At 48.5% G+C, this 15,110-nt stretch overlaps 1 protein-coding gene across 6 annotated transcripts in view; it reads right to left on the bottom strand.

Annotated features, from left to right (window-relative positions):
- ERBB2 (erb-b2 receptor tyrosine kinase 2) overlaps positions 1-15,110 on the bottom strand; it is a 43,962-nt gene that overhangs the window by 25,309 nt on the left and 3,543 nt on the right. For 4 of the 6 annotated variants that reach the window (XM_024234394.3, XM_063718191.1, XM_063718189.1 and 1 more), the window contains 2 exons: positions 13,419-13,483; positions 8,208-8,401 (listed from right to left, as the gene is read on the bottom strand). In XM_024234394.3, coding sequence (XP_024090162.3) covers positions 8,208-8,316 — 109 coding nt within the window. In that variant the 5' untranslated portion in view covers positions 8,317-8,401; positions 13,419-13,483. Of the gene's footprint in view, positions 1-3,058; positions 3,430-8,207; positions 8,402-13,418; positions 13,484-15,110 lie in introns of those variants that run through there. The other 2 variants (XM_024234395.3, XM_024234399.3) reach the window with 2 other exon arrangements.

Here is a 15,110-nt window from a genome sequence, read left to right as displayed (position 1 = left end):
ACATAAGATGGAGGTGCCACTCTAGAGGGGCTTCTCACAGGTGGAGGGCAGGGAAGGAGTCTCTTTCCAGATCATTCCATCACCCAAGGACAGGCACAACTACCCCGGGCCCCACCCCAGCCCTCCCAGCTGCAGCCCCACACTGGCCCCTCACACTGACACTTCAGCTGTCTCTCACCCACAGCCCTGTGTGTCAACATGGCCTCTGTCCCCTCCTGCCCGCAGCCCCCTGTCATGCTGGTAGGGCCCAAAAGGAAGACAGGCATTGGCTGGACAGGAATGGAGAGGACTCTGAAGTCAGGAGGGAACCTCAGGGCCCCCCAGCTCAGCTCCACTTTCTACAGCCTAGAGAAGTGGATGGAAAGGTCATTCGCCTGAACAAGAGGAGCACTTCTCCTCCCATCTGGCCACCTGCCTGCCCCTAAGGCTTTGTTCAACCCATTATTGTTGGCTGGAATAAGACTCTAACCACCTCTTAATGCCTCCTCATCAGAGTCCAAAAATGCCCTGGACATTACTGGGTAGCTGGGAGCCTTGGATAAGTTGCTTCATTTCTCTGAACTTCCATTTTCTCATCTGTGCACCTACTTCACAGGACTGTCGCAGAGATTAAATGAAACCATGGATAAAAACCTAGCATATAGGAAGTACACCGTACATTTCTTAAAGTTAAGACAAGACAGGTTCATACAGCAGGAATATGGGTAATCCCAAACCACGAGAAAATTAAACATGCTTTGTGTTTGACTTTGGAATGCCACGTATTTTTTCTTTTTACATTTGATCCCTATCTTTTCAATTGTTTTTTCTTGACAAATAAAATGAGTACTTTCCCCAAGTATAGTAAAGAGAGGAGGCTGTTGGAAGAATCATACTGGAATTAAAATATGAAGGAGTTCTGCAAGATTAAAAGGATGTATTTGCTGCAATTTGTAAAACTCATACCTCTAAGAAAGTATCTCAGCAAAATCCTGACCCCTCTGGGGCTCCCCCTAGGCCTCCCCTTCCCCCACATTCCTGCCCCAGCCCTCAGCCCTTGGGTAAAATCTGGGTGCTGGAGGCAGCTGGGTGGTACACTTTTTTTCTGAAACGGAGTCTCACACTGTCACCCAGGCTGGAGAGCATTTGCAATCACGGCTCACTGCAGCCTCAACTTCCCGGGCTCAGGTGATCCTCCTGCCTCAGCCTCCGGAGTAGCTGGGACTACAGGCACGTGTCACCACATCCAACTAATTTTTGTATTTTTTGTACAGACAGAGTTTTGCCTTGTTGCCCAGGCTGCGCAATGACCTTTTAACCAACTCCTGCACAACACAATCAATAGTGCAGGTTGAGGGGTGAGGACATGAGGAGGCCTCATCCAGAGAACCCAGCCCTCAAATCCAGCTCTGCAGCAACTGCCATTCCCTGATCAACTCCCAGCCCAAGGTGAGGAATGGCAGCAGCTCAGCCTGACAGCTCAGTATGGCCTCACCCTTCTCATCAGAAGGTGAGAGGTGAAGATGCCTGCCTGAGAAACAGGGAGGGCAAGGATGTACTCCCTGGAAGAGAGGAACCTTCTTCCTCAGCAAGAAGGTGTGGCCATAGAAGGCTACCTCCCTCTGTTTATGGCAGATCTGGCCCAGCACCTTGAGGGAGTTCCTGCAGAGGACAGAGTTCAGCCTGTGTCCCCAAGTCAGCAGAGAGACTGCTGTTTGGCAACACAAAGCCCAGACACACAAACACAAAGACCACATAACTGAGGAACACCCTGGCATAGACAAGCAGAGATAACACGGCCATGCACTCACTCACAGAGGGCCCCTCGGGCAACACACAGACACGATGACACCCACCCCCTCCCCAGACCCCCTGACCTATGGAGACCACCCACGACTCCCAGAACACTTTCATTTTGTCTCCCCTGCAGCCCAGTGACTCAGGGAGCAGCGTCCCTCATTGCTCCAGGTGCACTCATCCATATAGCGATTTCAAATGCAGGGTTGGGGGTCGCACTGCCTGGGGTCCCATATTGACCCCACCACTTACTAGCTGCTACTCAACCTCTTTAAGTCCAGAATGCTGGCAGAACTTCCACTATAGGGGTGTTCTAGGATTAAAGGAGAATACATGCAAAACACCACAAACAGTTCCTGGCAGAGTATACCTGGCCCAGGCTATATGTTAGCTTTTATGATTAATGCACACAGGTGGACAGATGGGTCAGGATACACACTGCCCCCACTCACCCTTTCCCACGCACAGCACCAAGGAAAAGGCAGCAGAACAACGCAGCCCTCCCTAGGCCCCCATCTGGCCTTATTTCTTAGCTTCCTTCCCTGGGAACTCTCCCACTTTACACCCCAAGAAACCCACCCCCACCCCTCCATGGTCCACGCGCTCCAAAAGTCAGAGCACAGTCCCTAAGCTGGCCCCAAGAATCTGTTCAAAGCAAACGTCTCCCCTGCCCCCAACCCAGACCCCAGCAAGAGGCCACCCTCCGGGCCACCCTTTCCTCCCCGGCTCTGGTTGGGACAGGTTGCTATGCCACCCTCCACCCCACCACACACACACACACCCGACCCCGCCAGAAGCAGGAGCAACCAAACCAAAATCGCCTGAAGGGGAGCGGGGAGGGGCTGGAGAAGGGGCAGGGCAGAGGACCCCCCAAGGAATCCAGCCCAGGCCAGTCCGGAGGCGGAGGCTGCCAACTGGAAAGGCTTTGAGAAAGCTTGAGGGGGCTCAAGAAGGGGGGAAACACGCGCGCGCGCGCTCTACGCAATACACCCTTTGCGGGAAAACTTTGTGAACAATTTCAGAGAACTTCTTTGACAAGTTCCCGGAGCCCCTCGGAGCCCGGAAAGCGCCAGTCTCTTGGATGGGCCATCTCGAGCCGCTGCCGTGTAACTGCCCCCTCCCGCCCGAGGGCCCGGCTGCCCTGAGCGTCTGGACTGTCCACAACTTCGGGATGGGAGAGCTCGTCCGGGCCCCTCTGGCCCCGCCGGCCGCGGGACCTCGGCGGGGCATCCAGACGGCAGGGTCCCGCCGCTGCTCCGTCCCCTCCCCACACCAGACCCACCTTGGGTGCTCGCGGCTCCGGGGGGCAAGAGGGCGAGGAGGAGCCCCCAGCGGCACAAGGCCGCCAGCTCCATGGTGCTCACCGCGGCTCCGGCCCCATGGCTCCGGCTGGACCCGGCTGGGAGGGCGCGGGGCGCGGGGTGCGGCGAGGGGTGGGGGCCGGGCGCGCGGCGCAGTAAAGGGCCCCGTGGGAAGGGGCGCGCGGCTGCCCGGGGGGCTCCCCTGGTTTCTCCGGTCCCAATGGAGGGGAATCTCAGCTCCACAACTTCATTCTTATACTTCCTCAAGCAGCCCTCCTCCTCCACCTCCTCCTCCTCCTGTGATTGGAAGCAAGCGCGCTCCCAGCTCGCCCCCTCCAACTGCATTCCAACAAGTCTGGGAGTGGCAACTCCCAGCTTCACTTTCTCCCTCTCTTCGCGCAGGCCTGGGTGAGTCCCTCCCAGCGCCGGGACGCCTGGGTTGCCTGCAGCCGTTCTCACACTTTTCCTTGGAGAATCCCTAAATGGAGAGGCTGGTGATTCTGCCCCCTCCCCCGGAGTCCGGGATAAATTCCCTAGGCTGCCACTCTTAACACCCTTTTAAGTCTCAGGTTTTATCTGAAACTTTCCTGGGGAGCTTGCATCCTACTCCATCCCAAGCCTATTTGTTTTAATATCAAAGAATGGTTTTCCCACCACATCCTCTCGTAAAATTGATAGTCAAGGAGGGGGATGTGTTGTGTTTGCCTTGTGGCTTCCAGGACCCCCGGGCATATCTTCTGGAATCTTTGAAGTATCTGTAAAGCATGATCTTAAGAGGGTCTACAAATCTGGGAGGAGACAGTCACATCGAAAGGACTTTTTTTTTTTTTTGACGAACTTTTGCTCTTGTTGCCCAGGTTGGAGAGCAATGGCACGATCTCTGCTCACCACAACCTCTGCCTCCCTGGTTCAAGTGATTCTCCTGCCTCAGCCTCCCGAGCAGCTGGGATTACAGGCATGTGCCACCACGACCAGCTAATTTTTTGTATTTTTAGTAGAGACAGGGTTTCTCCATGTTGGTCAGGCTGGTCTCGAACTCCCAACCTCAGGTGATCCTCCCGCCTCAGCCTCCCAAAGTGCTGGAATTACAACCATGAGCAACTGCACCCAGCCCGAAAGGACTTCTATCTCAATTCTTCAAAGTACATCCTTCTTGCTTGTTTAAGGAGGCACCCAGCACCCAATGCATTCAAGGTTTCTTCTTTGCCCCTTGCCTTCTATTAGCCTGCTTAATTCCACTTCTCAACCACATTCTATTTGGAGTCCCTGACCCGATTCCTTAGGCCTAGCGGTAGGGGTGGGGATGGAAGGAAGACTTTTTTTTTTTTTAATTTCAACAAGATATTGCATGGGACATATTTATACTAACAAATTATTCATTGTTTATCTGAAATTCAAATTTAACTGGGCCTCCTTATTTTTATGTGCTAAATCTGGCAGTTCTAGTTGGAATGCCCCAGCCAAGAATGCAGCTATACTGGTCAAGAAGGGATCAAAGGCACCTATCAGGGACTGGAGAATGAAGGACACCAGCATCTCTTTCTCTCTTCCCTCCCCCCCATCCCCCACACCTCTTTACAGGTATATACTTGCATTTCTAAACTTGCTTCCCTGTTCTGAGCACACTTAAAGAAGGCACCTCTTGTGGGACAGGTTGCTATGCAATCCTAGGGGGTTAAGAAACAGGGGCCTCTGGGACCAAGAGGACCTGGGTTTAAATCTTGAATCTGGCCAGGCGCGGTGGCTCACACCTGTAATCCCAGCACTTTGGGAGGCCGAGGCAGGTGGATCACGAGGTCAGGAGATTGAGACCATCCTGGCTAACACGGTGAAACCCTGTCTCTACTAAAAATACAAAAAATTGGCCGGGCGTGGTGGCGGGCACCTGTAGTCCCAGCTACTCAGGAGGCTGAGGCAGGAGAATGGCGTGAACCTGGGAGGCAGAGCTTGCAGTGAGCTGAGATTGCACCTCTGCACTCCAGCCTGGGCGACAGAGTGAGACTCCGTGTCAAAAAAAAAAAAAAAAAAAAAACAACTCTTGAATCTATTCCATATCAGTCATGTGACCTTGGGCAAGTGACTGAGCATCTCTGGTCTCAGTTGGCTCATCTGTAAAACAGCATCTGACATACTATGCTGGGGTTAAAGGAGATAATGCTCTGGAAGCACTCAGCGCAATACTTGGCACATAATAATTGCTCAATAAATGGTCCCAGATTTAGTTATACTGGGGCAGATCCAGGTTTTGTGGGGCCTGAAGCTTATATAATTTGGGAAACTCTCTTTAAGAAAGTAATACAAAGTTGGCTGAGTATGGTGGCTCATGCCTGTAATCCCAGCACTTTGGGAGGCCAAGGCGGGCAGATCACGAGGTCAGGAGTTCAAGACCAGCCTGGCCAACGTGGCAAAACCCCATTTCTACTAAAAATACAAAAATTAACCAGGTGTGGTGGCAGGCACCTGTAATCCCAGCTACTCGGGAGGCTGAGGCAGGAGAATTGCTTAAACTCAGAGGACGGAGGTTGCAGTGAGCCGAGATCTTGCCACTGCACTCCAGCCTGGGCGACACAGTGAGACTCGAAAGAAAGAAAGAGAGCGAGAGAGAGAAAAGAATGGAACAGAAAAAGACCCTAGCACGGTTGGGTGCGGTGGCTCATGCCTGTAATCCCAGCACTTTGGGAGGCCAAGGCAGGTGGATCACCTGAGGTCGGGAGTTCAGGACCAGCCTGACCAACATGGAGAAACCCTGTCTCTAATAAAAACACAAAATCAACTGGGCATGGTGGCACATGCCTGTAATCCCAGCTACTTGGGAAGGCTGAGGCAGGCGAATCGCTTGAACCTGGGAAGTGGAGGTTGTGGTGAGCCAAGATCGCGCCATCGTACTCCAGCCTGGGCAATAAGAGCGAAACTCTGTCTCAAAAAAAAAAAAAAAAAAACCCTAGCACATTCATATAGTAAGGATAAGGTGGAGTTTTGTACAGGTATCTGGAGTGATAATGTAAAATTGACTTATTCCTTGGACCGTTGTCACAAACATTCAAGAAATATTGCTGTGTATGGAACACAGCAGCCCTTCTGGATGGCCATCGATATCCCTATTTTCTCTTGGGCTGGTGTTAGGGTTAGGGTGAGGATCAGGGGAACTGAGGTAAGCAATTTGCCCAGCATGTCTTAGGGCTAGAGAGAAAAGTTGAGCATGTATCAAAACTGACCCCTTACTCTCACCCCATCATCCAGACCAGGACCTGGTCAACGTGCCTCTCAGTCCTGCAGCTTACAGCCCTGCAGGAAGAGGATGCGCTGACCTTGCTCCGGGAGTCACTAGTTCATCACATCTTGGAGGGCTTGCACCTGGATGAGTGTGCAGGTGGCCTTAGAGGCCATCGGGATGTTAGGATCAGGGTTAGAGGTGTCCTTTCTCCCCAGGCCCCACCCCTGCCCTGCTGTTGTGTCCTGAAAGGTTAGTCCAGTCAGAAAAGCTACTGTGGACACCATGCTTCATTGGACCCTACTCTGTGCCACTCTGACCTACAGCCACGTTCCTCAGAACACTGAGTCCCCAAGACTCCAGAGGAGGCAGGTGTTATCATTCCCCATTTTGCAGAAGAGGAACCTTGAGCCTTGAGATTCCACGAGCTAAAGGAACTTTCCCAAGGTCACAGAGCAGAGCTGGGAACTGAGCCATGGCAGCTTTGGCTTCACCCATTACCCTCAAGAGCCCCAGTCAAGGGTACCAAGAGGGGAGACAGAGGAAAGAAGTCCGGGTAACTGTAGGTCCCTCCCTCTACAAAGATCCTGCCTTCCCCCCTTCACTCTCCACCCCCGGCCCAAGCAAACCCATCCTCTCTTCATCCCAGATCCCAGGAAGAGACCCGGACTGGCAGACAATGCCCAGTCCCAGTGGGCGGTAGAGAGGGTGGAGCCAGCTGGAGTGGGGGCTGGAGTGGGGATGGGGGGAGGAGCTGGGGTCAGAACTCACGCCCTGGGGAGGAGGCTCGAGAGGGGCCGAGCCTCTGAAAGAGAATGAGCCCATTCAGAGCCGGGAAGCCAGAGGAAAAAACCTCGTCTGGTGTCTGACAAGAGGAGAGGAAGCGGGGCAGGGGTGGGCGCTGCTGATTCGATTTCCTCCTTAACTGTCCCTCCAGCAGGGCCTGGCAGGAGAGCCCAGGAAAGAGGATGTCTGAGGGACAAAGACAGTGAGGGGGACCCTCAGGGAAGGGAAGGGGGTGCTGGTGAGAGGGGTCTAGCTAGGGGGCTGGGGAGAGGGAGTGGGAACAGAGCAGGGCTGACTGCACGACAGAGGGCAGCAAACTCAGATCAGGGCAGATGCGTGTGTTTTGCCCAAGACCCTGTGGGCAGTGGAGTGACCACTGACACTGAAGAGGCAGCACAGGGCTCTAGCTTCCGAGGGTGACCTCTAAGTCAACAGGCTGGGGCTGCAACCAGCAGCCTGTGAAATGCCAGTCAATCATTGACCAGCCATGGAGACTGGGGGGCACAGGAGACGTGTGTGTGTGTGTGTGTGTGTGTGTGTGTGTGTGTGTGTGTGTGTGTGTGTGTGTGTGTGTGTGTGTGTGTGTGTGTGTGTGTGTGTGTGTGTGTGTATGCATGCACCAAAGTCTCCTCCCTCTACCTACTTCACCAGCCAGCTTGGGGTCAGAAGACTGAAAACAAACAGAAATCGGGAGGAGTCGTCCGGTCCACAGTCCGAGGTCCAGGCCACAAACTGAGGCCTACCGCACAGTGCCTTGAGGCTGAGGCACAGATTGCTGGGGAAGTGACTGTAGGAATTAGTTCATTGGAAAGAGTTCCTCAGAGTAGGCTTGAGGTGTCCCTTTGGGCCAAAGGAGGATAACTTAGAAGCTTCTGATAGGAAAATTGGTCGTTCCTAGGGGTGGCCTTTGATGAGCCCTTGTATCCTAACCACGGGGAGGCCACTCCCTGAGCCCAGGGTTAGCCCTAGTCTCCAGGACAGCAAAGGGGCAGAGCCAAGCTTGCCAGACACTCTGACCCTGGGCCCCTCTTACCTGCATCTCAGGAACGCAGGCCCAGGCCCCAGGAGTAGCTTTTATCTCTCCCCAGGCTGCTCTGCTGAAACAAAAAGCACTCTTCTGTCCTGGGACTCACCTCGCTTTTGTGCGTGTCCACAACAGTACATGTCACTTTCATCACTGCCTGCGCAGGCATGGCTGTCAGGGTCTGAGTCTCTGTGCTGCACTGCGTTTGTCCTGGCCATTCTACTGGTGCCCCCGTTTTATCTGTGACTCTTTGCTCAGGGAGTAGCTTTGCATGTGGCCTTGAATATAACTTTGCTTTGCCATCTGAAATAGAAGAGTTGGACAGAATGGTTCCTGGTCACAATATTTTCGGATTTGGTATAGGGACAGTGACTCTTCAACCTGAACACTTGTCCCTTGAAAGCCCCACTGAGCCATCCTTCTCCCGGATTCTGGATTCCTTGTTTCAGGAGCACTAAGTCTTCCTGCCCGCTCCATTCCACTGATCCATGGGGCCTTTCAGGACATCACTTGCTCACTCGACTTGCTGCTGGAGGTACAGACCACCGGGGTATGAATGAGGACATTCTTGCCTCTGACTTTTGGTCCGAGGAAGAGGAGACGAGGAACCTTTGAGAAGCATACAACTATGGCAATCACAAAGTCTTGATTTCAGGGGACAATTCGTTTCTGATGGTTTCATTCAGAAACGAATGAACCCACCTGGTTGATTCTTCTCTTCCTTTGCCCTTCAAATCCAATCATTCTTTAAGATCTATCAACTCCTCTTTTTAATACATTTATGCTTATTCTACCTCCATCACCAGCTAGTCTGAGTCTCTATCATTTCTTCTTTGGGCTAAAGCACCAGACTTTGATCACTACCCCTCCACCAGTGCTACTTTTGACACCCTGCAATGCTCCCCCCAGCAACAGCAGCCAAAGTAAATGTTTTATTATTATTTATTTTATTTTATATATATGTGTATATATATACACATACATGTATGTGTATATATGTATGTGTATATATGTATGTGTATATATGTATGTGTATATATGTATGTGTATATATATACACATACATGTATGTGTATATATGTATGTGTATATATGTATGTGTATATATATACACATACATGTATGTGTATATATGTATGTGTATATATGTATGTGTATATATGTATGTGTATATATACACATACATGTATGTGTATATATGTATGTGTATACATGTATGTGTATATACATACACATACATGTATGTGTATATACATACACATACATGTATGTGTATATACATACACATACATGTATGTGTATATATGTATGTGTGTATATACATACACATACATGTATGTGTATATATGTATGTGTGCATATACACACATACATGTATGTGTATATATGTATGTGTGCATATACACACATACATGTATGTGTATATATGTATGTGTGCATATACACACATACATGTATGTGTATATATGTATGTGTGCATATACACACATACATGTATGTGTATATATGTATGTGTGCATATACACACATACATGTATGTGTATATATGTATGTGTATATATGTGTATACATGTATGTGTATATATGTACGTGTATATATGTACGTGTATATATACACATACATGTATGTGTATATACATGTATGTGTATATACATACACATACATACGCGTGTGTATATACATACACATACATACGCGTGTGTATACATACACATACATACGCGTGTGTATACATGTATGTGTATGTACATACACATACATACGCGTGTGTATACATGTATGTGTATGTACATACACATACATACGCGTGTGTATACATGTATGTGTATGTACATACACATACATACGCGTGTGTATACATGTATGTGTATGTACATACACATACATACGCGTGTGTATACATACACATACATACGCGTGTGTATACATGTATGTGTATGTACATACACATACATACGCGTGTGTATACATGTATGTGTATGTACATACACATACATACGCGTGTGTATACATACACATACATACGCGTGTGTATACATGTATGTGTATGTACATACACATACATACGCGTGTGTATACATACACATACATACGCGTGTGTATACATGTATGTGTATGTACATACACATACATACGCGTGTGTATACATGTATGTGTATGTACATACACATACATACGCGTGTGTATACATGTATGTGTATGTACATACACATACATACGCGTGTGTATACATGTATGTGTATGTACATACACATACATGTATACATACGCGTGTGTATACATGTATGTGTATGTACATACACATACATACGCGTGTGTATACATGTATGTGTATGTACATACACATACATACGCGTGTGTATACATGTATGTGTATGTACATACACATACATACGCGTGTGTATACATGTATGTGTATGTACATACACATACATACGCGTGTGTATACATGTATGTGTATGTACATACACATACATACGCGTGTGTATACATGTATGTGTATGTACATACACATACATGTATGTGTGTATACATGTATGTGCATATACATACACATACATGTATGTGTGTATATATATATATATATATTTTTTGAGACAGAGTCTCACTGTCACCCAGGCAGTGGCATGATGTCAGCTCACTGCAAACTCCATGTCCCAGATTCGAGTGATTCTCCTGCCTTAGCCTCCCAAGTAGCTGGGATTACAGGCATGTACCACCACATCCAGCTAATTTTTGTATTTTTGATAGAGGCAGAGTTTCTCCATGTTGGCCAGGCTGTTCTCAAACTCCTGACCTCAGGTGATCTGCCCACCTCGGCCTCCCAAAGTGCTGGGATTTTGGGCATGAGCCATTGCGCCCGGCCTATTTATTTTTTAATTGAGAATCCTGACCTCAGGTGATCCGCCTGCCTTGGCCACCCAAAGTGCTGGGATTACAGGCGTGAACCACCACACCCAGCCCTATTATTATTATTATTATTTATTTCTTTTTTTTTTATTTTCGAGACGGAGTCTCGCTCTGTTGCCCAGGCTGGAATGCAATGGTGCAATCTCAGCTCACTGCAACCTCCGCCTCCCGGGTTCAAGCAATTCTCCTGCCTCAGCCTCCTGAGTAGCTGGGATTACAGGCGCGCACCACCACGCCCGGCTAATTTTTGTATTTTTAGTAGAGATGGGGTTTCACCATGTTGGTCAGGCTGGTCTCGAACTCCTGACCTCGTGATCCACCCACCTCGGCCTCCCAAAGGGCTGGGATTACAGGCGTGAGCCATCGCGCCCAGCCCCTATTATTATTTAGAGACGGGGTCTCACTCTGTCACCCAGGCTGCAGAGCAGTGGCCTGATCATAGCTCAGCTTTGAACTTTGAACTTTGAGTGATCCTCCCACTTTGGCCCCCCAAAGTGTTGGGATTACAGGTGTGAGCCACCGTGCCTAGACCAAAGTAAATGTTTTAAACATAAATTAAGTCATGCCATTTGCTCCAGGACCAAAACACTCCTCATTGGCTTCCCGTTGCCTCAGCTCTCCACCATGACCTGAGACCTGTCTCTGGCTGCTGCTTCAGTCTCACAGCAGTCCAGCCAGTAGCTTCTTTTCTGTTTTTCAATAATGCCAAGCATGTTCCTACCTTAGGGCCTTTGCACTGGCAGTTCCCTCAGCCTAGAACAATCTGTCCCCAGGTGTTTTTTGTGTGTGTGGTTTTTTGTTTTGTTTTGCTTTTTGAGACAGGGTCTTACTCTGTTGCCCAGGCTGGAGTGCAATGGCGTGATCTCGGCTCACTGCAACCTCCACCTCCCAGGTTCAAGCGATTCTCCTGCCTCAGCCTCCTGAGTAGCTGGGATTATAGGCACATACCATCATGCCTGGCTAATTTTTTTTTTTTTTTTTTTTTTTTTGAGATGGAGTCTACCTCCCAGGCTGGAGTGCAGTAGCATGATCTCGGCTCACTGCAACCTCCGCCTCTCGGGTTGAAGCAATTCTCTTGCCTCACCCTCCTGAGTAGCTGGGACTGCAGGCATGCACCACCACACTCAGCTAATTTTTTTTTTTTTTTCGTATTTTTAGTAGAGACAGGGTTTCACCATGTTGGCCAGGCTGGTCTCGAACTCCTGACCTCAAGTGATCCACCCACCTCGGCCTCCCAAAGAGCCAGGATTACAGGCAGGAGCTGCTGTGCCCAGCCCCAGGTGTTAATATGGCTGTTTCCTTCTGGTCATGCTGGTTTCAGCTCAAAAAAGCCTTTCCTAGCCACCCAATCCAAAGTAGGCTTCCCATCCCTCCCCATTCCCGCCTCCTGCTGTCACTATCACATTATCCAGTTATACAGTTCACTTGAAAACAACACAGAGGATAGGGGTGCTGACCCTTATGCAGTCAAACATCTGTGCATAACTTTTTTTTTTTTTTTTTTCCGAGACAACGTCTCACTCTATCATCCAGGCTGGAGTGCAGTGGCACAATCATAACTCACTGTTACCTTGAACTCTTGGGCTCAAGCAATCCTCCCACCTCAGTCTCCCAAGTATCTGGGAATACAGGTGCAGACCAGCATGCCTGGCTAATTTTTAGAAAAATATTTATTTTGTAGAGACAGGGTTTTGCTGTTTGTCAGAGTGACCTGGAACTCCTGGCCTCAAGCAATCCTCCCTCCTGCCTCCCACAGTGCAAGGTGCTGGGATTACAGGCATGAGCCACCAGCATGCCCAGTGTTTTTTTTTGTTTTTTTTTTTTTTAAGAGACAGGGTCTTGCTCTGTACCCAGGTTGGAGTGCAGTGGTATGATCATAGTTCACTGTAACCACAAACTCCTGTGCTCAAGCGATCTGTGTATGTATAACTTTTGACTCCCCCAAAACTTAACTACTGGCCGGGTACCATGGCTCATGCCTGTAATCCCAGCACTTAGGTAGGCTGAGGTAGCAGGACTGCTTGAGCTCAGGATTCAAGACCAGCCTAGGCAATAGGGAAACACTGTCTTTACAAAAACTTTAAAAAATTAGCTGGGCATGGTGGCAAGCACCTTTATTCCCAGCTACTGGAGAAGCTGAGACAAAAGGATTGCTTTAGCCCAGAAGTTTTTGGCCACAGTGAGCCATGATCACACCACGGCACTCCAGGCTGAGCAACACAGCGAGACCTTGCCACAAAACAAAAAAACTAATAGTCTACTGTTTACCAGAATCCTTATCAATAGCAAACAGTCCATTCACACACATTTTGTATGTGATACGTGTTATATACTGTATTTTTACAATAAAGGAAGCTAAGAAAAGAAAATGCTACTAAGAAAATCATAAGTAAGAAAAAACATATTTACCATTCATTAAGTGGAAGTGGATCATCACAAAGATTTTCATCCTCATCATCTTCACATTGAGTAGGCTGAGGAGGGGGAAGAGAAAGGAAAAGAGACGGGGTTGGTCTTGCTATTTTGGGGGTGGCAGAGGTGGGAGAAATGTGAGTATAAATGGAACCGTGCAATTGAAACCTGTGTTGTTCAAGGGTCAACTGTATTTAACTCGATGCTTGCTACTGAATGAAATTGTTTTTACATTTTTCTTTGTGTTTTTGTTTTTGTTTAGAGACAGAGACTTGCTCTGTTGCCCAGGCTGGAGTGCAGTGGTACAATCTTGGCTCACTGCAATCTCTGCCTCCAGGTTCAAGCAATTCTCCCACCTCAGCCTCCCAAGTAGCTGGGATTACAGGCACCTGCCATCATGCCCGGCTAATTTTTGTATTTTTGTAGAGATGAGTTTTCACCATTTTGGTCAGGCTGGTCTTGAACTCCTGACCTCAAGTGATCTGCTGCTGGCCTCAGCCTCCTTAAGGGCTGGGATTACAGGCATGAGCCACCGCACCCGGCTTTTCTTTGTTTTTAATTGATTATATACACAGACGGTACACAATTTTAAAGGTACAAAAATAAACAGCATTCCTGGCCAGGCGCGGTGGCTCACGCCTGTAATCCTAGTGCTTCGGGAGGCTGAGGCGGGCAGATCACTTGAGGTGGAGAGTTCAAGACCAGCCTGACCAACACGGAGAAACCCCATCTTTACTAAAAATACACAATTAGCTGGGTGTGGAGGCGCATGCCTATAATCCCAGCTACCCAGGAGGCTGAGGCAGGAGAATCGCTTGAACCTGGGAGGCAGAGGTTGTGGTGAGCTAAGATCGCGCCATTGCACTCCAACCTGGGCAACAAGAGCAAAAACTCCGTCTCAAAAAAAAAAAAAAAATGTTCCTTATTTCCCTATTGATCAGGCACATAGTCCCACTTCCCACCAGAGGCAAGAACTATTTCCACTTTCTTTTTTATCTTTCTAGATATATTCTCTAAAACAACCACCATAATACTATGCGCGTAACACATACCCTTATTTTTCTTCACATGGGGTACTGTATATAAGTGTATAGGTGTACATACACATGCACACACACTCACACATTTTGTTCTGCACTGTGCACTTGATACTTATCAAAAATATTTGGCCAGGTGTGGTGGCTCATGCCTATAATCCCAGCACTTTGGGAGGCTGAGACTGGTGGATCACCTGAGGTCGGGAGTTCAAGACCAGCCTTACCAACATGGTGAAGCTCCGTCTCTACTAAAAAATGAAAAAATTAGCCGGGTGTGGTGGCGCACACCTGTAATCCCAGCTACTCGGGAGGCTGAGGCACAAGATTTATATATATATATATATAGCAGGTTTTACCATGCTAGTACATTACAAATCTGCCCCATTCCTATTAATTTCTGTTCAGCCTTCCAGTGTATGGCTCTCCCTCCATTAATATAATTCATTCCCTATTGATGGACATTTAGTTGTTTCCTTTTTTTCTTCTTGCTATTGAAAACAATGACTAATGCTACCACAAATAACTGTACTTAACACAAATTTGCACTTGTTTAGGTATACTGGAGCTTATGTAGGTATACCTAGGAGTGAAATTGCTGGGTTAGAGGGTATGTGTATGTGTGTGTATATATATATATATATGTATATATATA

This window comes from Pongo abelii, chromosome 19 (assembly GCF_028885655.2).
Source record: "Pongo abelii isolate AG06213 chromosome 19, NHGRI_mPonAbe1-v2.0_pri, whole genome shotgun sequence".
NCBI lineage: Eukaryota > Metazoa > Chordata > Mammalia > Primates > Hominidae > Pongo > Pongo abelii.
Note: the sequence above shows the minus strand (reverse complement) of the source record. Positions and strands in the feature narration are given on the sequence as shown.